General features: G+C 42.2%; 1 protein-coding gene across 1 annotated transcript in view; it reads right to left on the bottom strand.

Annotated features, from left to right (window-relative positions):
• Nucleotides 1–661: 661 nt before the first annotated feature.
• HEATR6 (HEAT repeat containing 6) overlaps nt 662–27,092 on the bottom strand; it is a 41,541-nt gene continuing 15,110 nt past the window's right edge. Inside the window, exons 10-20 of the mRNA XM_039256358.1 lie at nt 16,371–16,577; nt 15,882–15,981; nt 13,768–14,117; nt 12,845–12,967; nt 12,392–12,478; nt 9,212–9,346; nt 8,491–8,613; nt 7,401–7,525; nt 6,463–6,559; nt 5,208–5,412; nt 662–2,782 (exon numbers count right to left, since the gene is read on the bottom strand). Coding sequence (XP_039112289.1) covers nt 2,211–2,782; nt 5,208–5,412; nt 6,463–6,559; nt 7,401–7,525; nt 8,491–8,613; nt 9,212–9,346; nt 12,392–12,478; nt 12,845–12,967; nt 13,768–14,117; nt 15,882–15,981; nt 16,371–16,577 — 2,124 coding nt within the window. The 3' untranslated portion in view covers nt 662–2,210. The remainder of the gene's footprint in view (nt 2,783–5,207; nt 5,413–6,462; nt 6,560–7,400; nt 7,526–8,490; nt 8,614–9,211; nt 9,347–12,391; nt 12,479–12,844; nt 12,968–13,767; nt 14,118–15,881; nt 15,982–16,370; nt 16,578–27,092) is intronic.

The following is a 27,092-nucleotide window of genomic DNA, read 5'->3' on the forward strand; positions in this document are numbered from 1 at the left end:
AGTGGTCACAGAGAAGCTTCAAAAGGAAGTGAGGCGTCATCATTCTGTCAGTTTATTAAACAGAGGCTCTAGCCATCTATATCTGGATGGTCTCTTCTCCTGGTTGACTTTTTCCTTTTAATTTTTAAAAAAAATGTTTATTTCTGAGAGAGAGAGAGAGGGAGACAGAGCGTGAGCGGGAGAGGGGCAGAGAAAGAGGGAGACACAATCCCAAAGAGGCTCCAGGCTCTGAGCTGTCAGCACAGAGCCCAACGTGGTGCTCGAACTCCGGACCTCAAGATCATAACCTGAGCCGAAGTCAGATGGATGCTCAACCAACTTAGCCATCCAGGCACCCGTTTTTCTTTTAAATATCAAAAGAAAGTTCAGGGTTTGAACTTTCTGAATTAGAATTTCTGCATCAGAGCTGGACTTTCTATTGCTTCTGCATCATAATCTGTTCTAACACTTTACTGTCTATGAGGCTTTGACGATGGCAGCTTTCCTGAGGCACTGGCGCGGGGCTTGAGGGAACCCCTGCCCCTCGGGTATACCCACAGTGCTGTACCCCGGGCTCCTGGAGTTTCTACAAGTGCTCACCCTTGGGCTTTTCCCTCCATATGAAACACACTAACATCTGTTTTCAGAAACTAGGAAACCAGTACACAAGTGAAAGTTTTTTAAAAATAAATACATTTTATTCAAGATAAACAAAGGATAAGGGCAAATCATCAAATCAAACCACTCAAAGTCATTTCACAAATATTTTATCAAGAAGCTCACCAGTGAAAGCCCCCCAAACAGTGGCTATTCCATGCCACATTTTTACTTTTAGGACAAGTAAACAAGCTGCTACTAATAACATATTCCTTGAAGAGAAGGAAGTTCCAAGATTCATCATTAGGATCAGTACAGGTTCACCTCAGTCCTCAGGCCTCTGTAGCAATTTGTTTCCAGAATCACATCCAAAGAAAAGCAAGCTTAAAGAATGTTCTACACAGGTGTTCTTACTGTACCCGTAGTCTGTTTGGAAACCGGTTGACATTCTACCGATGGAAAAGTGGGCTTTCAGTTACCAGACTCATCTGCTCCCATCTGCTTGGGTAGTATGTCCTGAGCAACCGACAACATAGTAGAGGAAAGAGCAACTCAGGGGCAAAGGAGAAATGCTGAGGACATATGTATTTTAAGCTATGAATTTTAAGCTAAATAACAACAGTTAAATAATGTATTGCCAAAACCCTTTCTATAAATCTTGATTTTTATTTATCCCAGATCAAATATAAGTATGGAGTAATTTTAGTTGGTTCTTTTATGTATCAAAGTTCCTACATGAAATCAATTCTCATAAACTGTTGGTGGTTAAGAGAGAAATGCAAAATGTAAATGTAAATAATTCTTCAGTGAGAAATCACTTTTATAACTGCTCAGACATTATCAAAATATAACTTAAAAAGCCCATCTAAATTAAAGAATTCTTCCTTTAAGGCACAAATGCAAAGGTGGGGAAACAACCATACCTTTAGTGTAGGGGCCAAACTCTCCTCAGGGGTGTTAGGAAGCTGAGGCCGCAGTGGTGGTGCGGCCATGGCAAACTGGCCGTGGGCTCAGGGTGATGGCCACGTGCCAGGAGGCAGCTCCTCAGCGGGAGGCCTGTGGGGAGGCACAGGGTGGGCTTCCAGGGTGCACACCCGGGAGCTCGGTGCAGCAGCTGTGGGGAACTTTTCAGTATTTTAGCAACTGAAGTAGCTACCCCAGTGCAAACCAGCCAAACATCAGCTCTGCCTGAGGCTTCCTATAAATGCAACTTGATCTAAAAACAGAGGAGGTTATGGGCACACTATTTTCATTAGTTTATTATAAAAAGAAAAACCCCAGAGACACAATGTACAGTATAACAATTCCTAAATTCTTTTGTTTTTTTGTCTTTATCTTGGTGTCTGAGGCCAAACACCCTTCACACCACCCAGTCTGCTCAGCCCACCCTACAACCGTATTTCCTGGCTCCCGGCTGCACAGGTAATAGGTTCCAACAACCCGGACTGTGGCCAATGTGGCAGAACCACTCTCTAAAGTGGTTAAGCCCTTTGAGAAGAATTTAAATAGATGCGAGCCCATTCTGAATAAAATTGAATGGGTTGTTTCTGCCCCTAAAATTAAATCCCACATATCTGATACTCAAGCTAGGGTCTTTCTATTCCCACGTGACACCTGGAAGTATGGTGGACTATTCACCGATTTGTCAGTCCCAGGAGCATCACCTGTGATCCAGAGGAGTCAAAATAAATGGTGAGGGTATCTTCTAAAAAGTCCATGATGGTCCTTTTGGCTGAGTCGCCAGCCAGCCCCTGGATGCTGCTTATGTGCTCCAGGGCTGTTCTGACCATCTGGTCTCTTTCGCCTAAGCCGTGGGGCGCTCCAGTGTCATCTCCCTCTGCTCCTGATTTTAAAAACTGTAGGAGAAAGGACTGCACCATGTCCCCATTCAGTTCAAGGGTTTCTCTGATGCAGGACAGGTCTGAGGCACTGGCTAAGCTCAAGAGGTGGACCAGTGCCTGGCAGATTTGGGTCCGCAGGCTGGCACAGTACTTGAATTCTAAGAAGTCTGTGGTGTCTTCACTCTTTTGTAAGGCAGTGACCAATGCATTCCAGATCTGGACATACTGCCCAGCTGACCCATACTGCTCTCTCTTGCTCGGGATGGAAAGGGCAGTGGCAGATCTGATGCGCACTTTGAAGTTCTTGCATGATGTCACAACCGAGGTCAGGGCATCGTAGGCCTGGGAGGTCCACGGCGCTGTTCCTAGAAAGAACCCACCGGCATTACAACAGATGAAGGCTTAGAAACAAGCAGGGGAGTGGAGAGGGCGGAGGAAGCACACACACTAATGCTCCAGCTAATCACTAGATTTTCACTCAATTCTCATGCTAACCCTATAAGATCAGGGTGACCAGTACTCACTATGGGATTCTAGGGAAGAGGCTGAGTATGGACCCCCAAACTTCCCATTCCCCTAAACAGCCTGCCGCATACATGGGGCCTCTGCTACTCTACATGGGGACTTTGGCAACAGTGAAAGAGGCTTCTTCTCTGGGAAGAGGCTGTCCTAAGGGGGTAAGGCTTGAGGAGCGCAGACTAAATTGTAACCCCACTTGTGCTCTCAGTCACCTGCTTCTGAGCAGTGCACACACTGCAAAACCGTATGCTCAGCCTTGTTCATTCTGACAAAAAATATTTCGTAGGGGTGCCTGGGTGGCTTAGTCGGTTAAGCGTCCGACTTTCGCTTGGGTCATGATCTCACGGTTCATGGGTTCGAGCCCCACGTCGGGCTCTGTGCTGACTGCCAGCTCAGAGCCTGGAGCCTATTTCAGAGTCTGTGTCTCCCTCTCTCTCTGACCCTCCCCTGCTCACGCTCTCTCTCTCTCTCTCCCCTAGGGAAAAAAAAAAAATATTTCGTCATCCAGATTAGTATCCAGACACTGCTCTGGACATAGCAAGTCATGTGTTTTATTGGAAAGAAAAAGAAGATGCCATCTAGGCAGTGACTGGGGAACAGAGTACTCAGAAAAGGTTCAATTCTCTAATTTTTAGAAGATGAGTCCCAAGCTCTGTCTTCTCTCCCTTCCTGTTGGTCAGTCCCAGGAAATCAGCCTGCTTTCTTTCTCATCAGAGCTACCACTCCCCACTCAGTTTTGGGAGTGGTTTTTATTCCTCAAGATGGGCAATAGAATAGAATTCAGCTTCCCTGGGGTGCCTGGGTGGCTCAATCAGTTAAGTAGCTGACTTCAGCTAAGGTCATGATCTCACAGTGACTGAATTTGAGCCCCTCTGCAGGCTCTGTGTTGACAGTATGGAGCCTGAGTGGGATTCTCTCTCTCCCTCTGTCTCTGCCCCTCACTCACTCATGCCTTTTCTCAAAAATAAATTCATTAGTTAATTTAAAAAAAATTTTAGGGGAGACTGGGTGGCTCAATTAGGTGTCTGACTTCAGTTCAGGTCATGATATCACAGTTTGTGGGTTTGACCCCTGCATCGGGCTCTGTGTTGACAGCTCAGAGCCTGGAGCCTACTTCAGATTCTGTGTCCTGCTCTCTCTCTGCCCCTCCCCAACTTCCGCTGTCTCTCTCTCTCTCTCTCTCAAGAATGAATAAACATTAAAAAATTTAAAAAAATGTTTTTTAAAGAATTCAGCTTCCCTAATTCTCCCAGCCCTTCCTAACTTCTTTACTGCCTTTAAAGACAGGCAAGCAGACACCCACCTTAATGAGCTCCAACTCCAAAGGTTATTTGGGGTTATTTCCTCCATGGAAAAAGCCATAAAGCTACTTCTCCATTAGCTTTTCGTTCAGAGCATTTTTAAAAAAATTAAATTATTTAAGTAATCTCTTCCCCCAGCATGGGACTCAAACTCATGACCCTGAGATCAAGGGTCACATGCTCTTCCAACTGAACCAGCCAGGCATCCCCTAGCCTGGAGGTCATGGCAATAAAGGGGACCAGAGCCAGATCTCCTTAACTTGATGCACGCTCTGCTGGTCCAGAATGGTTTTACCTCCAGAAACACACCTTGTTTAAAATCTTGTCACAGAGACAAACAGGGCAAATGCTGGTAAGGAAAGGGAATGGGGATTTGGAGGCTTTGATCTATATGCCTAAGCAGCTATAAGCCACTGATGCTCTATCAAGGTACACGGCCTGTCATTACTGAAGTGCCCTCTTCCTACACAGCAGCCCACTTCAGTACCAAGGGCTCATATGGGATTTCCAATTTGTACCTTTTCTTCCATGCCAGCTTTTCTTTCATCCCTCCCCCAATCATTTGTTAAAATAACATCTTCTTGTAGAAAAATGAAAGCAGAAAAAAGTCCTACTCATCACCCCCTCCAGAGGCAATCACTGTTAATGATCAGGCTAATTTCCTTTCAGTCTTTTTTCCACCCATTTACTGAGATCATGCTGTAGAAACAACTGCATATCCTGTTTTAATTTGCTTAATATCAGAAGTACTTTCCCAGATTATCAAAAACTTTTTGTATACATAATTCCAAGAGATCCCATTGAATATACATACTGTGATTTATCTCAACCATTCCCCTAAACCTGGGCATTCAGAACATTTCCATTTTTTCTATTATGTGGTAAGTTAACACTACCAGGAACATCTTGAATACCACTGTAGGCTCGGTGTGCTGTCCTGAGGCCCTCCACTAGAAGGACACCTTCTTACCTAAGGGAAGAGCAGGATTTTTAAATACATTCCCCACTGCGTAGCAAGCATTCCATCGGACTTTCATGGCAGCCTCATTCAGCACAGTAGAAATGAGGGCCTGGATAGATTCCTCAATGATTTCAGCAAACCTGGGCTTTTCTATGTGAGATGGTTGTAAAAAATGAAGCAAATTTCCAAGGGCCCGGACTGCGTTGCTTTTTACCTATAATAAAAAGTTAAAAAAAAAAAAAAAAAGCATTAGCAATCTACTTTGACAAAGACATGTTACAGAAAGTATCATTTCACCTTTAAAAAACCCAGGAAGTCTTAGACAGCTTCAAGTCAGAAAGCCAATGAAAACAGCAGCCTGTAGAAGTGCAGCTTCCTGAAACTCTGCAAGGTGTTGTGTGCTGAACAGCCTATGCCATCAGAGAGGTGAGGTCCTCCACAGCCCCTCACTGTATTTTTGGATAGACTCCAGAGAGGTCCATCTTCCTGGTTTTACAGAGACGGTGTGGAAGGCCCAGAGGCTACAGGGCAAAGCTGGTTTGCAGCAAGACGACAAGAGGTGAGGTTTCAAAATCCCAGTCCAGTACTTTTCCATTAGAAAGTCTCAACCTTTGCAGCAAACTAGAATTATCTGAGGAGCTTTCTTTTTCCAAAACCAATTTCCAGGCCCTAATCCCAGAAATTCTGAACCAATTAGTCCACATAGGGCTTCCCAGGTTTTCAGAATCACTGTACTAAATTAAGCACTCGGTATGGGTCAGGTACTATGGTAGGTGCTTTAACACAAGGCATCTCCAATGCCACTGAGGTGGATGTAATGACTTCCATGTTCCAGATGAGGCAACAGACCTTCTGAGAAGTTAATAATATTCCAAACATCACCCGGCTACTAAAGGGCAAGCCAGGATTTGAACCATGTCTGCCTGACCTTAAAACACATATCTATGTTTTAACTTATTAGTCCAATAGGAGCCAAGGGCTGTTCATCTTTCTGACTTGTCATTTCTGCCTAAAGATTTTTTGGAAAAAACAAAAGCAGACTAATATTAAAAGATATTCGGACAGATCACAGGATACTATTACAAACAGCACTGGTATTTTTCAGGAGACAGGAGACAGGAAGGAAACTGTACAAGTGTGGAGTAGGCCACTTTATACCCTGAGTACTCTCTCTATCTCCTTTCAACAGAGATAGACCTGGGGGATACGACTATAATACACTAAGTCTCTAACTGAGAAATACCAGGCTTTGCTGTGGGTCTACCTTGTCTTTATCCCTGGATGCGTCTATAGCTGATCGCAACATCTTCAAGAGTAGGAGACCAGAGAACTCCTCCTGGAAACTTGGGTCTGGTGTTTCCCTGTTCCATCCAAAGCAGACAAAATACATTAAAAGGTAAAATTCAATTAAATATATACATATACACATGCATTCATTTAGTAGAACTATAAAAACTTGGGAGAACAGCTCAACGAATCTGTTTTGATTATACCAAGAACTTAGGAGTTTATACCTTTTAATCTAGGAAGTCCACATCTAGGAATGTGATCAAAAGGTGTATTTCAAAATAAAGATTTCTGTACAAAAATGTTCATTGCTTATAAAAGCCTAAAATAATGCATATGTTCGGTAACAGGGGAGTGGTTAAAATATCATTTCACGGTGGTGATTATATAATAGTAATGAACAATTTATAAAAAGCCAGCAGAAGTCGGGAAGATGCTCAGACACATTGTACAGGAGAGCTAAGCAATGACAGGCAGGGCACTAGAACATGAGGAACAATAGTTGCCTCTGGCAGGGAAGGCTTTATTTATACCGATGACCCCTTTTGTATCGTTTGATTTTTTTTAACCTATGAATATATTACTCTGAAAAATTACAAATTTGATATTTAAAGAATAGTGTGATCTATATTATAGTTTTGACTTTCTACTTTCATATTTTCCACATTTTCTATAATGTGAATATGTTACTTAGATCAGCATACAGTATTAAATATTGACACACGAATACATACATGTCTATATAAAGAATGACTTAATAATCTTATTATTTGAAGGAAAATAAAACACAACAAAGCAGGAAGAGTGACTACACAATATGAGAGAATTACTGTTCTTTTATAGTAAAGATCAAAGATATCCTCCTGGGGCCTCAACCTCAGAAATGACCCAGGGGAAATGGGCTGAGTCACCTACATGTTGACAATGAGAGTGTCTGTCAAGTTGCCCAGGGACCAAGCTGCTTTGGCTCGGACATTCAGAGATTTGTCTTGAAGTGACATCAATATTGCATTTGCTGTGTCTGCAACAAATATGACATCCTATAAGAGAAAATAAAATACTGTAGTTACTTTGGGAGCTCCCATTGCTGCCTTGGAAATTCTGAAATTTATTTTCAGACAAAAATATAAGCCTTTACCACAAATTTCGATTTGAAAATCAAAATTTATTGACTCAATTTACTGTTCTGCTGTATTACAATGTGGACACTCATTAAAACCCCAGAGAAAGGTCTTCCAGGGTTTTGGTATATGCCACGCACACCTCCAGAGCCTATGGATTTTGGTCTTGTTGAACATCTTACAACCTGGTCCATGACAGTTATCTACAAATCTGTGCTTAGACTGATTTCCACCTTGAGAAATGACATTGACAATGAAATGCATTTCCAAAACACATCCTATTCACTACACACTTCTCAGTGAGATGAATGTCACAAGTAAGAGTGACAAAGCAAATTTCCTTCTTTTTTTTTTTTTTTAATTTTTTTTTAATGTTTTTTTTATTTATTTATAGGAGAGAGAGAGAGAGAGAGAGAGACAGCATAGGCAGGGGAGGGTCAGAGAGAGAGGGAGACACAGACTGAAACAGGCTCCAGGCTCTGAGCTGGCAGTCAGCACAGAGCCCGATGCGGGGCTCGAACCCATGAACCGCGAGATCATGACCCAAGCGAAAGCCGGACGCTTAACCAACTAAGCCACCCAGGCGCCCCAGCAAATTTCCTTCTTAGTAAAAACTCTACATTGGCTTTCTAAATTATTACTATACCATGGCAATGTCCCATTTCTTTTCTTCCAACTATTCATTAATATAAATGTTACCATGGCACCTAAGGCCCTGGGCAGTGTGCTAAATAATTAGAAATAGACTAACAGGCATTCTCGTATTTAAACTAGGAGCAATTTGGCGTCCCTTACTGTCTAACTCAGGAGCTCTACATGCCCCCAAACAGACATTGCCCTGGCCTATCACAGAGGCAGGAAGGGCTGTGCAGGCTCACTCTGACCTGTCTGAGACAGGGGAAAAGCACATAGACTCCAAGGGCCCGCGAGGTCGCAGCTTTCACCAGACGGTTCTTGCTGTCGTTCAGCCCCAGCAGCATGGTGATGCACAGGATCTGCCTGTCGCTCTGCAGTGAGAAAGGTGGGCGGAGGCAAAGTGAGAAGGAAAGAACCATGAGCCACTGTCCACAACAGGCGACTGGGACACATCTGCATCTGAACACAAGGGAGACCCTGAGGCTACTTTGGTAGAGAGCAGAGGGGCAATGCGGATCCAGGTACTGGGTGAGTGCCTGCTAGGTGCTGGGCACACACTGCACCTGTGGCCATTCACCTTCCCCACTGTGTGAGTTAGGTCACTGTGTTCTCCTACTTCCTGAAGGAAGACTCTTTATAAAAGCTAATTCATGCAAATGCCACTGAAGACTAAAGAAGAGGAGCAGCCTGAATACACACATGGCAGGCACCGGCCAAGTACTGCCCACACTTCAAGTGATTCCTCACATCATGCCCATTTTATAGATAACACTCAGGTTTAGAGATGTTAAGAAAATCAGAGAGCAGAGAGTGGAAGACATAAACCCAGGTCCTCCTAACTTTTGGTTCTGAAGTCTTTCTGAAATGTCTCTGACTTCCAAGCCTCTTCTCCCACTTCTACCACCTGCCCTCTGAGCACAGGGAGCTCGGGGGCACAAGGTAAGGGTGAGAAAACCCTCCTGGAGTTACCGGCAGGCCGCTGAAAGCTTCGGGCAGGATGGAAGACAGGGCGTCACAGGAGCTCGCCTGCAGGGTCGGGTGCTCTGAATTCTGCAGGGCTCTGGGCAGAGGGCCATTCAGCATCATTGTCCAGAACATCACCACCTGGATCAGGGGCACAGTTACAACCATGGCCCCAGACACAACAGCAGAACCAACTCACTGCTCAGACTACCTCAGGTGGTCCTAGTAATGCAACGTTTCGTAAAGCCTTCTATCAATGCTTCCTCGAGTCCTTCCACAGCAGAGGAAAGAGCCTTAGAAAACAACTGCAGGGGCACCTGGGTGGCTCAGATGGTTAAGCATCTGACTTCCACTCAGGTCATGATCTAGCCTTTTCTGAGTTTGAGCCCCACATCAGGCTCTATACTGACAGCAGCCTGAACCCTGCTTTGGATTTTGTGTTTCCTTCTCTCTCTGCTCCTCTCCTGCTTGCACTATCTCTCTCTCAAAAATAAACAAACATTAAAAAAACAAGGACTGCATCCTTCCACTTTATGGACTAGGAAACTGCTGGCTATAGCTAGGTGGCCAGAGTGATGGCAGTGATGACCATCATGAGGAGGGGCAGGGGATAATGGCGGTAACAGTGGCCATGGCTCATGTTTTTCAGAGAGCTTCTCACACACCAGGCCCTGCTCCATGGGCTTTACACATATCTACCCATTTCAGTCCTCAGTACAACTAAGTGAAGTATGTGTCATTATCTCCATTTTCACACAAGGAAACTGAGGCACATATATACACAAATATATGGTGTAACTTGCGAGTGGGCATCAGCATCCCGCACAGCCCAGAGGCCAGGTGCCAGAGTCCAAAGAGCACAGGATCCAGAGGCATAGCTGGGGCTGAATCCCTCAGTGGCTGCTTCCTGTCTCTGCAGCCCTGGGCAAGTCACTGGACCTAAGTGTTGGCTCCTCTTCAATAGCACAGGGCGAAGATGTCTACTTGGTAGTGTCTGGGTGACAGTAAGATGTAATGCTGTGTGTCAAGTCCCTGTCAGGTGCATGGTGGAGACTCTTAAATTTAGCAGTGGGCTCTCCTGTGGGCACTATGAAGATTCATCTCACTTTTATTAAAGCTCTCAAGGTAGACATCTGAAGGGTACCCTGAACAGTTTCCTTTCCATCCTTTCTAAAGATCCTATGATTTCAGGTGCATTTGCAACTCTGTCTATGGTTTCGGTATCTGCTTTCTGCCCTATGGATTAAGTCCCGAGTTTTGCCATGTGTCCCACATGCCAGTTCTGTCCTTCCCGAATGCCCAGTTTCTAGTTACCCACTCTGGGCCTTCCCCACCCCAAACCAGAAGACTTTGGACAGGTATGCTTGCCAGCCTCCAAGATGGCCCATATGGATTTTCGCCTCCTATGTTAAGGAGGTGGCCCCCCACCTAGCCCCTGTCTAGGGCTGACCTGTGTAACCAGTAGGGAGCTGTGGAAACTTCCAAAGCAAGGGTGTGATGCCTGGGTGGCTCAGTCAGTTAAGTGTCCAACTCTTGATTTCAGTTCAGGTCATGATCTCACGGTTCATGAGTTCGAGCCCCGTGTCAGGCTCAACACTGATAATAGAGACTGCTTGAGATTCTCTCTCTCTCCCTCTCTCTGCCCCTCTCTGCTTGCATGCTCTCTCAAAATAAATTAAACTTAAAAAAAAAAAAAACCTCAGGGGCGCCTGGGTCAGTCAGTTGAGTGTCTGACTTCGGCTCAGATCATGATCTTGCTATTCATGAGTTCAAGCTCCGCACTGGGCTCTGTGCTGACAGCTCAGAGCCTGGAGTCTGCTTCAGATTCTGTGTCTCCCCCTCTCTCCACCCTTCCCCTGTTCATGCTCTATCTTTTGTCTGTCAATAATAAACGTTGAAAACATTAAAAAAAAAAAAACCCAAAGCGAGGTCATAAGAACACCACAGCTTCTTGCCTTGCTCTGTCTTGATTCTCTTGCTGTGGGGAAAGCTGCCGTATCTACAGGACACTCAAGCAGCGATCTGGAGAGTTCCTTGTGGGAAGGAGCTAAGAGAGGCCCACTGTCAAAAGCCAGCACTAACTTGCTAGGAATGTGACTGAGCCACGTTGGAAGAAGATCCTTGAACCCCTGTCAAGTTCAGTTGACTGCAGCCCCTGCCGGCATCTTGACCACAGCCTCAGAGGGACCCAAGCTAAGGTACTCTCAGTTCCTGAGCCACAGAAACTATGTGAGAAAATATATACTGTTGTAGGCTGCTAAGTGTTTTGGCTAATTTAATACTCAGCAACTGGCAAGTAATATAGAAAGTCCATCCCTTTTTTACAGATGAAACAACCTGCATGTGAATGGAGGAGTCTTGCCTATAGTGACTTGACCAGCAGGGGGAGAAGTTCGGGTGCAAACCCATGTCTGAGCAAAGCTCAACTCCTCTCCCTGCGAATGGGTACATTTCAGCTTGAGTGGCAGTCTCAGGAAAGGACTAGGGCTAGATAGTCTTAACTCCTTGTAGGGATGATGGAAACTGAAAACGGAAAAGAATGGGCAGGATGAGGAGGGCAGAAGGAAAAAACACCACTAATGTTGAGCTGACTTTGCTTTTGGCACCAAGTAGAAGCCCTTTTCGGTAGGGTCACGTGTTCCTCCTCCAAAGAACTGGCACAGTGTGGGGACAACAGAAACAACCTAAGGTCACAGGAATTTAATAAGAATCATGTGGCAGGGTGGTAAGGGAGTTAAGGGAATTGACATCAATCGAGCACCTACTATTTGCCAGCATCCTTATGTTTCATTCAATCTAGTTACAGATTATTATTCCTCTTTATGAGGAAACTGTGCTCATACATCCATTAATGGTGCTCCGTAGGTTGAATCTTACGTCTTTGGATTCCAAATCCTCTTCCCACCATTCTAGTCTGCCTCTTGGGCGGGATGAGTAACCACACAAGGTTTTATGGGAAAGAAATACTGGTTTTTCAATTGCTGGCTATATGTTACACATAATCTGACCACATACTGAAGTGCAAATAAACTGAAATGCAAATAAATCTTATTCATGCCAGTCCCATATCATCACGGATCATAAGCTGTAGTTTTTGACACTGGAAGAAACCAGTTTACTTCACTTTATTACCAAGCCTCACAACTGCCTGCAGCACTGAGAGAGCACTGAATGACATGTACTTACTACGGTGACTGGCACCCTCTGGTCAGATGCTATGGTAGAATCTGGTTTATACTGCTGTATTAAGCCTGTCCCCAATTCTTCCAGAAGCTGCCAAGGCAAAAGAAATAGATTATTAAAGCAGAGTATTAGAATTAGAGGCAGAAAACCTCATGTGTCTGGAGAGGACCTCAAATCAAGGGGAAAAACAGTTTCCAACTGAATTTTCTTCTTTTCATAACTCAGTCAGTAACTTCAGTCAGATGCATTCTTTCAGGAGCAAAACCATCAGAAACATATTGTTTATTTATTACCAAATGAATTTTTTGGGTTTCTTTGGAGAGCTGATAATAAAGTAATGTATGACTTTCCCTACCTGAAACCCCTTTAAGAAGCCTCAGAACTGACAGACATGGAGCAGAGGGAAGAACATAAAGGAAGAGAAGAAAAAAGTACATGGCTTTTCATCAAAGTTACCTTTGCTCCATGAAGCTGAATGGACGGATCTGCTTCTCCCATGCACTTGCAAATCACCTCTCCAAGCTCCATTAAGTACACCTGAGCCATTGAAAAGTAGCCCCTGGCCAGATGAGCCAACACCTGCAAAGGGAGCAGAGGAATAACCCCAAGACCTAAATGCGGGGCTGCAAAATCCAGAAAAGCGTTTTAATATTTCAGGAATCACTCACATTTAACAAGGGGCAGGAATCTGATGTTGATTGAAATGAGCAACCATACTCTTTATGTTATAACTGAAATCAATTAACTGTATCATATAACTTTATGGTGCTTTATAATTTTTGAAATGCGTTTCATTAAGGTTATCAATAGTATTCAAGCCTGGGAACAATTTTCTGAGGCAGGTACTAACTGAACATTTCAGCTAAAGAAGCTAAGGCTGAAAAAGTTAAAGGTTAAAGGACATGTTTAATATCAACCGGACACTCAGCAGAGAGCCCAGGACCAAAACCATGTCTCAGATCATAGCTGAGTACCAAAGAAGCAAATGAGTTAATCTAGGATTGTTTTCTTCCTGTTGTCTCTAAGCAGACAGAAGACGCAAGATAAATTATGGAGAATTAAATATTTACTTAAAGTTTCAGATCAAAGCTTAACTGTACATCTTTCAGAATTACTATATAACCTAGCGTACACAACCTGTCACTAAAAACTGAGGTGACTAAAATGGCTTGCAACAAAAAGGAATAAATGTGACATCTGCAACCAAGTCTTCTCCTAACCCGCACCCAAACCAAAACAACAAAGCACTCACACCTAAAATATAACTCCCTACCACCACTGATCTGAGGCTCGGTTATAGGTTATTTTCATATTCAATCAGCACTTTGAAAGAAGAATGATTACTTCCATTCTAGAAATGAGGAAACAAAACCCCCTACCTGTAAGGCCTCTAGTCGCATGGGGGATGGTTCATAGGTGCTTCCTGCCGCACAGCCAGCATCGCTACTGGAACAGGAATCTTCCTTGGGCAGTACGACAGTGGAAATGCAAAGTCGGATAAGCCAGCAGGGCTCTGAAGACCCTTTAGGGGAGCTAACTGAAGTCTCTTCCAGAAACGGTCCCAAGGGGGCTTTCTTCCACCAATCGCTGAGGTGAGGAGTTGCTGAATTGCTATTGCTGAGTCCGGAAGAACAGGGCTGTTGTAAAAGGAGGTGGACTTCAGGTAGAGGCGCATGAGTGGACACTATGGCTCCCAAGAGAGTGAGGCTTGACACTCGAACGTTCACATCTGTCAAAGTTGATGGGAATCACTATCACTGTGGGAATAGCTATTGCAAGGATCACAATGATCCCCTCAGGTGATGAAGAATGCTGGCATCCTTGTGTAACCTGAATCCAATTAAACCTCCAGACCTAACTTCCAGGTTAAAGAAATACATGGGACAGAAATAGAGGTTAAACAACACTGTAAAGAACCTATCTGGCAAACTGAGAATGTGAAACAGGCTTTAAGACAATGATCTTGGACTCTTTCCCAAATCAGCGTGGTAAAAGAACAGAGACTAAACTGACATAATAATGACATGAAACACATGAACCTGGAATGAACCCAAGTCCTCACAAAGAGGGAGAGAAGACTTTTTGAGACATGGTGAAATGTGAATGTGGCGTAGATATGAAACAGTATTTTGGAATTGATGTAACTTTCTTAGGTGCAAGAATGGGGATATGTTTTTTTAGTAGACTGTCTTTATTCTTATAAGATGCATGCTGAGGTATTTAGGATGAAATATCACATCTGGAGTTTACTTTCAAATGGTTCAAAAATAACCTATTTATACACACATATGGATACACACATACACAGATACATAACATACATGCAGAGACAAAGCAAACACGATAAATATTAACAACTGTTAAGTCTAAGTAGAGATATGCAGATGTTCACTGTACTATTCTTCAAGTTTCTGTGGGTTTGGCCATTTTAATGATAAAAATGCCAGAAGGTGAGACATGGTCCACTCCCTTCAATTTGCAGATGAAGAAAAGCTGGTGCAGTGGAATGAGCAGGGGACTGACCTTAAAGACTTGGGTTGTTTCAATATTACTTCTGCCACGGACATGACAGACATCAAAGGCAAGATTTATCTTTCTGGGCCCCATTTTACACACTGATGAATCAAGTGAACTGGACTTATAACAATGTATACATTGTTATCTCCTTTAAGCCTTAAAAAAATCTTAGGAGGTAGGTTGACATCTTCCTGTTAGGAGAAAATGAGGGTTCTGAGAGAGCCACAATTATGAGATGGTGGAAAGGGAATGAGCTGCAGACCCTCGGCCTAACTCCAGGTCTGGTACCCCTCCCATGAGGACACAGAAGCATCACTGCCTCCTTCAAGAACTCTGACTGAAAAACTTATCAGAATGTGGTATGGGCATCAGACCACATAGTACTTTCACTGTCTGTTTGCAAACAAAAAAAAAACAGATGTTCTCTAGGCAAGTGTTTATGGCACAGATAGATTGTGTGTGGGAGTGAGTCAAGATATAACAAGAAATAAGACTCTGCAGTCAGTGGGAGGGGGCGGAGGGATAGTTGAGGTTCTGGAATTTTGTCCGAACTGCAGACGAGATAATGTTACAGAAGTTACATTTTATATTCCAGTTTTTCTTTCCAAAGAGAGGATGATGTCTATGTGATTTGTCCATCCATCCTTACTTCTGCCTGAAGGATAGAAACTATGTATTATGTACCAGAGGGCACCCCCCATCCTGAACTTGGCTCAACCCGAATTCTAAAGTCACTGCACTCCAGCAGCGAAGAACCACTCATCTTTACAATTAATTCTCCAGCTTACTTCCTTCAGGTGTCCACTGAGGCTTCCGGGGTCAAAAGTGGGCTTCTAGCAATAGCTGCTTTCCCCAAAAACTTGAGAATGAGTAAAGATATCTTAGAGCTATAAAAAATGCTCTCAATATTTTTTAAACTAATAATCTATAGATTTGATTGATACAAAAAAGCAATCGATTTTAAACTACCACCAACCTTTGTGGCGGATATAAGGCTTTATCTGGTTCCAGACTTTGGTCAACAGGCTGAGTTTCAGACGGTTATAAGGTGAATTTGATACTAAATTTGCAAGGCACTGCAAAAGACAAGAATAGCCCATCAATAGGCCTGATTAAAGCCCCAGCACAAACACAGCATTTTGTAGCATTTAATTAAAAAAGTCTATGAGAGTGATTTGCAAATCAGTCTTTTTCTATTTTGTCCTTTTTTTAGGGAAGAGCACTTGTAGTCTCACTGGTACAACTTAATACTAAAAATATAGGAGTATTTTTAGTAAATCATATATTTAGTAAATCATAAGGTAAAATCAAACCAGTAGGCACAATAGGATAGCTTTAAATGAAACAGGATATCTTTAAGTAAAATTGCTACTTAAGTCAAATTACTTTTGGACAATGTAAAACATTATATAAAATCGAAACTGACAAACCCCTCCAGAACCTACTGATAACTTGGCACGCTTACCTTAATTATCTGAGTAAGGGTCTGTGAGGATGACTCGGCCACCAAAGCTAACAAAAGACATCTGTGTAACTCTCTAATGCTGGATGCAATCATCACGGAGAAGGGAGTAAAAGCCCTTCTGTGGTCACTGGTATCTTCGGCAACAGAAAGAAACTGCTTTGAGCCTTCCAAGATGGCGGATAAAACTTGGAGAGCACACGCACGTGTCTGAAATTTCAGAATGATTCACCTCAGTTAGTTAATAATAAGGAGTCAAGTCCCCTTCTTCCTATTTTTTGATTTTAATTTTTGAAGTATTTAGGATCATTTTAGTTAGAAAAACAGAGGCAATAGGATTATCTATCAGGTCCTAAAAGTAGCCATCAATTAGGCCACTTGCACCCTCACTTTAAAAAAAAAACCTTCTCATTGTTTCTCGACCTTTTGGCTAAGATCAAGTGTAAAAAAACCTTCTATCACACTGCTGTTAGGTTTTCTTTCTTTTATTTAAAAATTTTTTTAATGTTTTTATTTATTTTTGAGAGAGAGAGAGACAGCATGAGTGGGGGAGGAAGAGAGAGAGAGAGACATAGAATCTGAAGTAGGCTCCAGGTTCTGAGCTGTCAGCACAGAGCCTGACACAGGGCTTGAACTCATGAACCGTGAGATCCTAACCTAAGCTGAAGTCGGATGCTTAACCGACTGAGTCACTCAGGTGTCCCTAGGTTTTCTTACAGTAAGGAATAAGTCTAAGCTACATGATAATATAAAAGTCTGAAATCATGAACACGAGAATAACTTAAAAAGTGAGAGGTCTAATTTATTCAAGCAAAGGCCAAGTGAAAAGGGAGAACTAAACAGCTCATGGGGTAGAAAAAAATACACAAGTCTAGAGTCTGTTTCACATCAAACATTCTACTTTACATCCGTAAGTGCTCAAAGTTAATTAAACAGGATATTAGGAACTTTGTGCATATTAAAGTTGGCAGGCATCATCAGTGATCCAGCTTTTCAGAAACATTCTTAGGTGCAGAAAATAATACTGCCTATAGTGAGAGTCTTTGATAATCAAAGAAAGGAAAACCATTAATTAAAACCTTATGGAAGGAAAGGAAAATCTGTGCACCTTTGTCAATGATCTGCTGAACTTGCCAGGAAAAGTGTCCCTGAAGCAAAATTTTGTTTATAAGATTAAAGGATTACTTTCAATTTATACTCTGATAATTTTGTGGTATTAAAAATCAAGAAAGAGGAGCACGTGGGTGGCTTAGTCAGTTAGGCATCTGATTCTTGATTTTGGTCAGGTCATGATTTTGCAGTCATGGGACTGAGCCCCATGTCTCTCTCCCTCTCTCTCTGTCCCTGTCCTGCTTGCACGCTCTCTCTCAACATTAAAAACAAATAAACAAAATTCAGGTAAGAAAAAAAAAAAAAGAAAACCAATTTAACCAAAATGGAATGCAGGTGATAAATGTAGGACTAGTTATTTAATACTGTACCCTCTTTGGCCAGACCCCCAAAATACCAACTAAACACTTTCAGATATTTTAAAAGTGAGGAATCAACATTGTAATTCTAAATCAAAATGTTTGCTCATCATGAAGTACATCTGAGTTTGGTGTGAAAAAGTTTCTCCAGAAAATCTTCAAAAAAAAAAAAAAACAAACCCAAAAACTAAAGATTTACTGTTTTGAGAATAAATTTGTAGTATGACAATATAAGTCTTTGGAATTAAGCATAATCATTTAAGTTAGGAAGTTGTGTGTATTAGGAAATTGTGTGTGTGTGTGTGTGTGTGTGTGTGTGTGTGTGTAAGAGAGAGAGCGCACGAGCACGAGCGTAAGTGAGAAAGAACTCATGCACAGCTGACCCAAGAAAAACTGAGATAAGGGGCTGCCAAACTTCTGCAAAGGACCAGTAGCACACACCGTAGATTTTAGGCTTTGTAGGCCAGAGATTCTCTGCTGCAATCACTCAGCCATGGTAACAGAGACACTAATAAAGAATAAATATGATTATGTTCCAATAAAATTTTACTTATGGACAATGAAATCTGAATTTCATATAACTTTTACATGTCATGAAATACCATTTTAAAAAGTTTTTTAACAACCATTTAAAAGTATGAAACTATTCTTAGCTCATGGGTCATACAAAAACATAGTTTGCCAACTCCTGATTAGATGGTGGGTCTGAAAAAAGGTATGTTATGCTGAACCTCCATTTCTTTAGAAGGCAGTTAAAAAAAAATCATAATTCTCACAGCTCACAAACCAATTATGATTTAAAACCAAGTTGTGGAAAGAAATGAACTGATACTCAAAAGCCAAAAATTTTTAGCTCCATTAACTTTGGTACCTAAGTGGGAAAAAGTATCCATGACCATCACAGATGAAAACAAAAGGAAGCACTGAAATGTATCACCAAGGTATGAAATCTGTTAAAAATGTGATACTGTATCACAAGATACTTCTCATAGTTCTGATTTACTTTCCTTTAAACCCTGTTTAATAGATCTGTTGCTAAAAAAAAAAAAAAACTACTTATGACACTGAATTGTTGAAGTTTTGCTTCACTGACTCTTACATCAATATTTAATATACTCTTTACCAGTTCTGATCAGCACTTTCAGCAGAAATTACTGACGTGCAAGCAAATCATAAGAGGGGCAACTCTCCAGAGAACTCATTTTGTTAAGTTTTTATTGTCTGAATATTGGCAATGATGGATGAAGACATTTCAATCTGATAAACATCAGTGTGCTCCATTTCACCAGTGGGTAGTTACACTTCCTTGGACATGAAGTCTTGTTCAAAGGTAATGAAACAGGAAACCACTTTCCCTTTCTTGCTACTTAAGGACGTGGCAGAAATGTCTGCTGAATTAGCTTAGTCAATTCTTATTTTTTCCTTTTTTATGTCTGTTTGGTCTCAGTCTTTCTGGGAGGATGATAAAGAAGCCATGGCTGGGAGTGGGTAACAGTGAGGTTTCAATGCACTTGGCTGTTCCCTTCTTTGGCTTTGTCCCAGGACTGAATATTCTGCACACCTGTTCAAGGTTAACTTTATTTGATCGCACTCCCAAAGTTGGTTGCCTTTAGGGTATGGAGATTTTTTTTAAATTTTTATTTATTTCTGAGAGAGATAGAGAGGCAGCATGAGCAGGAGAGGGTCAGAGAGAGAGGGAGATACAGAATCTGAAGCAGGCTCCAGGCTCTGAGTTAGCCGTCAGCACAGAGCCCAACGCGGGGCCCAATCCCATGAACCGTGAGATCATGACCTGAGCTGAAGTCGGAGGCTCAACCGACTGAGTCACCCAGGCGCCCCAGGGTGGGGGCATTTGAACACTGTGTCGGGGTCTCTAGATTTAGAATATGCAAGCCAAGGCCATCTGCCCTCAGTTGGCCATTTAAGGGAAAACCTACCAGTCCATGATAGTTAAAAACGTGCTTTATTCTCTTTCCTTATGCTATTACTCTAGATTTTGATTTGTTTCCACATTTCATAGATCTCCAAACAAGAAATAAATAATTATGAAATCTGAAAATCGGGATAATTCTCAAGGTACCAAGAAAGTTTGTCCCATAGTTTGTTCCCTAGATCAAGTCTTGATATAGCTACATAATCTACCTTTTTAACACCCAAGGAAATCTTATAGAAGAAATTCATAAATTAGTCATGGTATTTTTATTGCCACCTTGCCCTGTGCCATCTGGAAACATACAAGATGTGCCTTCTGAAGCACATTTCCAACCTATAAAAACATGACCATTTCCCAAGTACTGCCCACTGCCAAATCCTAAAGGTAATTTCTAAGTTTTCTCCTTTGGAATTAGCCATTCTAACATTTCATACTGTAATTTCCTGAAAGTAATCTATTGCCAGTGTTCTGAATGAAGAGTCCAGTCCCCTTTCTTTCTGTCCATTTTTCTTTGGAAAGTTTCTCAGCATATAAGTAAAACTTTGCTTCCAAATCAATCTACCATAGGTCATATCAGAGCTGCCATGAACTTGAAATTGGCATCACTGTGCACTTCAACAAGATGCACTACTCTCATGCTTCATCCTGACTAAGAGAAACCTCAGGCATCCAATTCTATACTTACAATGAGCCTTCGAGCTTTGATGACCTCAGCTTTTACACATGGCTGTACCTTTTAATCTAGCTCTGATCAATGACTGTTGCTCCATTCCATTTATGTGAACTTTTAAGTTTTGCATACAACTTTCTAGGAGTCTTTGTAAAAAGCCTCTCTCACTGACATCACCGACCACAACACTTGCTTCTAGCACATGTCTTGGTGCACAGACAGTTTGCAGAGGTGTGCATTAAGTCTCACTGTGGACCATGATTACACTTATTTACACCCTTCTAACCTAAAATCTATGACAAAGCGGCTGGCTACAATCATTTCACTTGCCATTACATGGAATGGACAAGTTCTACTCATTACTTTGATCTTTCCAAATCCTAAGAATGATGACTGTTTTTCCATTTCTCCAGGACCTGCGTGTGGCCTTTGTACTGGAGCTAGGACATCTCCAGAAGGAAGTTTATACCTTTCCTTTGCATCACATTTCTTGCACTGCACTCACCACAGTTAAAGAGCAAGACCATATCTAAAAAATACCCAAATCAAGGAGGACCACTTTGCAGTAAAATTTCTCATGCCACTCTAAGTGAAATGTAAACATTAAAAACTATAAAGCTATAGAGAAAGGGGGTAAGATGGCGGAGAAGGAGCTCTGTATTTGCACTCGCGCCTATACATCACACAGAAAAGATCTGAAGCCATTGGAAACCTTATAAAACCTGAGAGATTGGGAGAAAAAGGACGCAGAATCCACTGAGAGAGGCTTCTAACGTGAGTGCGAACTGGGGAAGATAAAATCGGTCCGGGATCGGAGACTCCAGGGTGGGAGGTGATCCCCCACTACCCTCTACGGGGAGTGAGAGGGGAAAAGGAGAGAGTCCGAGACAGAAAAACCTCTGCTCGGTGCATGGAAAGACCGTACTTGCCAAATACCTGCACACCAGGTCCCCTCACGCCAACTGGTCCCGGGGGGGCGGGGGGGGGGCGCTGAGCACACAAATTGCTTCTTTGTGCTGGCTCCTGGTGGCTGGACTTCAGAGCAGCGGCGCGCCTGCCGCCATTGTAGCTCCAGGGCGGCTGGGGCCCCTGAAAGAGCCGCGCGGACACCGGGCGTCCACGCTCCTGGCAGGCTGGAACTCGAGAGGGAAGGCAATGAGCTAAAAACTGGGAAATTTGCCTGTGAGTTCGTGTTTCGCGTGACGAGCCATAGTGGGACCTGGTTTTCCTCACTCCAGCGGGCTCGGGCTCAGAGCACCCGGCAGGCAAGCCCCCGCCCATGCGCGCCAGCCCGACCCAGAGAAGGAAGCAGCGATTCTGACTCCACCCCCAGAGCTCCGCAGGGGGCCTGGAATTGCCTGAGGGGGTTGCCTGGGAAGCTGTGTCTAAAGCAATTTCAGCGGGGCCCACGGACGGGGATTTGGAGATTGGAACTGGCCTGGGTTGAAGAGTGCAACCAACTTCGGCTGCGCTCCTGGTACGAGGAGTTTACACGCCCAAAAAAGCGAGGTGCAGCGCTTGGTTCAAGAAGGGACTGGAGCACCATCACTCTCCTCCCCACAACCGCCAAGGCAGAACTGCCGCCTGAGGCATTGGATCACGCCACGTCCATCCCTGCCTGAGAGCTGCCCTCCTCCCTTTTTTTTTTCCTTTTTTTTCCTCCATATTTTTTTTCTTCTCTTTCTTTTTTTCGTCTTCTTTTTCTTTTCTTTTTTCCCCAGAACACTGACCTGATTAACTCTGGTCGCCAGCTTGCTTAAACAATCACAACAAGTCCATTCTGTAAATGTAAATTCTACACCTACCGACATTTTCATCTCTTTCTCTCAGGAGTAATTAGACTATATAGTTTCTCTGGATAATTCCAGCATCCTTTTATCACCTATCCAACCATATTCTACCCTTTACCTCTTTGAAAAAAGCTTCTTATCCCTTCTGCCTGTGCATTCTATTTCCAATTTTGCCTCATCCTGCCCTGCCTTCTCTCTCTCTATGCTTTTCAACCAGCACTGCATACACACGTCTATTTAACTGTAGCTGGGAAATCCAGGTATATGCTTTAAACCGTTCTTTGTCCATCAGTTTTCTTTTTTCCTTTTCTTTTCCCCTTTTTGACCCTTTTATGTATTCTATACTCCATATTATTCGCCCTCCCTCCTCCGTCTTTTCTCTTAACTTTTTCGTTTTCCCTCTAGCTTTGCATGTTAGTTGAATTAGCCTGTGCGTTTGTGTGCTCCTTTTCCTGTGTGTTTGTCTATCTGTTTTCTTTTCCAGAGCTACCTCAAGAAACAAGCTAGAGTACACAAGGTGGAGAGTCCCAAATATCACTACGAATAGGAAAATAAAATAACCAAGGTCCCAACAAGAGAGACCAAGAGATACCATTCAAAAAACACTCTCTGAAAGGATAGGCCCTGGAAAGTCAAAGAGTCTTCTTGGATATAGCAGCGCTCATAGAAACAGATAGCATAACAGGTCTTTAAAACCTACAAGAGCCGGAAAGCTAACTAAAATGACAAAACGTAAGAGCTCTCCTCCAAAGAAACCCCAAGAAGAATTGACAGCTAATGCACTGCTCAAAACAGATATCAGCAGCATAACTGAACAAGATTTTAGAATAATAATGGTAAAATTAATAGCTGGGCTTGAAAAAAACATAGGGGACATCAAAGAAACTATGGCTACAGACAGAATGGAAAATAAAAACAGGCATGAAGAATTAAAAAATGCGATAAATGAGATACATAATAAATTAGAGGCCTCCAATGCACGGATTGAAGAGGCAGAAAGGAGAATAAGTGATTTAGAAGACACCATTATAGAAAAACAAGAAGCTGACAAAAAAAGAGACAAACTGATCCAGGAACAGGAAAGAAGAATTCGAGAGCTCAGCGATACGGTCAAACGCAACAATATCCGTATCATAGGAATCCCAGAAGAGGAAGAGAGAGGGAAAGGTGCTGAAGGAGTCCTGGAACAAATTATAGCAGAGAACTTCCCCGACCTGGGGAAGGAAGTAAATGTGGAAGTACAAGAGGCTCAGAGGACTCCCCTCAGACGTAACCTGAATCGATCTTCTGCACGACATATCATAGTGAAAATGGCCAAATACAAGGACAAAGAGAGAATTTTGAAAGCAGCTAGGGAGAAAAGGGCCCTAACATACAAAGGGAAACCTATCAGAGTGGTGACAGACCTATCTACTGAAACTTGGCAGGCTAGAAAGGAATGGCAGGAAATCTTCAATGTGATGAACAGTAAAAATATGCAGCCAAGAATCCTCTATCCAGCAAGCCTGTCATTCAAAATAGAAGGAGAGATAAAAACCTTTCCAAATAAACAGAAATTGAAAGAATTTGTCACCACGAAGCCAGCCCTACAAGAAATCCTGAGGGGGATGCTCTGAAGGAAAGGTTGCAAGGAACAAAGATACCAGAGACACCACCACAAACATGAACCCTACAAAAGATACAAAGACTCTAAACCCACATATTTCAATAATAACACTGAATGTAAATGGGCTGAATGCTCCAATCAAAAGACATAGGGTAGCAGAATGGATTAAAAAACAAAATCCATCAATATGCTGTCTACAAGAAACTCATTTTAGACGGGAAGATACCTTCAGATTAAAAGTAAGGGGATGGAGAAATATATATCATGCTACAGGAAATCAAAAGAAAGCCGGAGTAGCGATACTTATATCAGACAAACTGGACTTTAAATTAAAGACAATCACAAGAGATGAAGAAGGGCACTACATAATAATTACAGGGTCCATCCATCAGGAAGAACTAACAATCATAAATGTCTACGCACCGAATATGGGAGCACCTAAATATCTAAAACAATTAATCACAAACAGAAACAAGCTTATAGATAAGAATGTGCTAATAGCAGGGGACTTTAATACTCCGCTTACAGCAATGGATAGGTCAACCAGACAGAAAATCACTAAAGAAATAATGGACTTGAAAGACACATTGGACCAGATGGATCTGACGGATATATTTAGAACTTTACATCCTGAGGCCAGGGAATTTACTTTCTTCTCAAGTGCGCATGGCACATTCTCCAAGATAGATCACATACTGGGACATAAAGCAGCCCTCAATAAATATAAAAGAATAGAGATCATACCATGCACACTGTCAGATCACAATGCTTTGAAACTTGAAATCAATTACAGGAAGAAGTCTGGAAAACCGCCAAAAACATGGAGGTTAAAGAACACCCTTCTAAAGAATGAATGGGCCAATCAGGCAATTAGAGAGGAAATTAAAAAATATATGGAAACAAATGAAAATGAAAACACAACAATTCAAAATCTATGGGATGCGGCCAAGGCAGTCCTAAGAGGAAAGTACATTGCTCTCCAGGCCTATTTCAAGAGATTAGAAAAAGCACAAGTCCAAAATCTAACAGCTCACCTAAAGGAGCTAGAGGCAGAGCAACAAGAACGCCCTAAACCCAGTAGAAGAAGAGAAATAGTAAAAATTAGAGCAGAAATAAACAACATAGAGACCAAAGAAACAATTGAACAGATCAATGAAACCAAGAGTTGGTTTTTTGAAAAAGTAAACAAAATTGACAAACCTCTAGCCAGGCTTATCAAAAAGAAAAGAGAGAGCACCCAAATAGACAAAATTATGAATGAAAATGGACTTATTACAACCAACCCCTCAGAAATACAAGCAATTATCAGGGAATACTATGAAAAATTATATGCCAACAAATTGGACAACTTAGAAGAAATGGACAAATTCCTAAACACACACTCACTACCAAAATTCACACGGGAAGAAATAGAAAACCTGAACAGACCCATAACGAGTGAAGAAATCGAATCAGTGATCAAAAATCTCCCAACAAATAAGAGCCCTGGACCTGATGGTTTCCCTGGGGAATTCTACCAGACATTTAAAACAGAATTAATCCCAATTCTTCTCAAGCTATTCCAAAAAATAGAAGTCGAAGGAAAACTCCCGGACTCATTTTATGAAGCCAGCATCACTCTGATTCCCAAGCCAGACAGAGATCCAGCAAAAAAAGAGAACTATAGGCCAATATCCTTGATGAATACGGATGCAAAAATTCTCAACAAGATCCTTGCAAATCGAATCCAGCAGCATATCAAAAGAATCATCCACCAAGATCAAGTGGGATTCATTCCTGGGTTACAGGGCTGGTTCAACATTCGCAAATCAATCAATGTGATCCATCATATCAATAAAAGAAAAGATAAAAACCATATGATCCTGTCAATAGATGCAGAAAAAGCATTTGACAAAATACAGCATCCCTTCTTAATAAAGACTCTCGAGAAAGTTGGGATAGAAGGAACCTACTTAAACATCATCAAAGCCATCTATGAGAAGCCTTCAGCTAACATCATCCTCAACGGGGAAAAACTGAGAGCTTTCCCCCTGAGATCAGGAACACGACAGGGATGTCCACTCTCACCACTGTTGTTTAACATAGTGCTGGAAGTCCTAGCATCAGCCATCAGACAACAAAAGGAAATCAAAGGCATCAGAATTGGCAAAGAGGAAGTCAAACTTTCACTCTTCGCAGATGACATGATACTCTACATAGAAAACCCGACAGACTCCACCAGAAGCCTACTAGAACTGATCCAAGAATTCAGCCAAGTTGCAGGGTACAAAATCAACGTACAGAAATCGGTTGCATTTTTATACACCAATAATGAAGCAACAGAAAGAGAAATCAAGAAACTGATCCCATTCACAATTGCACAAAAAACCATAAAATACCTCGGAATAAACCTAACCAAGGATACAAGAGATCTGTATGATGAAAACTATAGAAAACTTATGAAGGAAATTGAAGAAGACACAAAGAAATGGAAAAACATTCCATGCTCATGGATAGGAAGAATAAATATAGTTAAGATGTCATTACTACCTAAAGCACTCTACACATTCAATGCAATTCCAATCAAAATTGCACCAGCATACTTCTCAAAACTAGAACAAACTATCCAAAAATTTGTATGGAACCACAAAAGACCCCGAATAGCCAAAGTAATACTGAAAAATAAAACCAAAACGGGAGGTATCACCATCCCAGACTTCAGCCTCTACTACAAAGCTGTCATCCTCAAGACAGTATGGTATTGGCACAAAAACAGACACATAGACCAATGGAACAGAATTGAGAACTCAGAAGTGGACCCAAAAGTATACAGCCAACTGATCTTTGACAAAGCAGGAAAGAATATCCAATGGAAAAAAGACAGCCTTTTTAACAGATGGTGTTGGGAGAACTGGACAGCAACATGCAGAAGAATGAAACTAGATCATTTTCTCACACCATGCACAAAAATCAACTCAAAATGGATAAAGGACCTGAACGTGAGACAGGAAACTATCAACACCCTAGAGGAGAAAGCAGGAAACAACCTCCTTGACCTCCACCGCAGCAACTTCTTACTTGACACATCCCCAAAAGCAAGGGAATCAAGAGCAAAAATAAACTGTTGGGACCTCATCAAGATTAAAAGCTTCTGCACAGCCAAGGAAACAACCCAGAAAATTAATAGGCAACCAACGGAATGGGAAAAGATAGTTGCAAATGACATATCAGATAAAGGGTTAATATCCAGAATCTATAAGGAACTCACCAAACTACAC

The sequence above is a fragment of the Hyaena hyaena genome, unplaced genomic scaffold, assembly GCF_003009895.1.
Source record: "Hyaena hyaena isolate Hyena2069 unplaced genomic scaffold, ASM300989v1 scaffold_568, whole genome shotgun sequence".
In the NCBI taxonomy this organism is placed as follows: domain Eukaryota; kingdom Metazoa; phylum Chordata; class Mammalia; order Carnivora; family Hyaenidae; genus Hyaena; species Hyaena hyaena.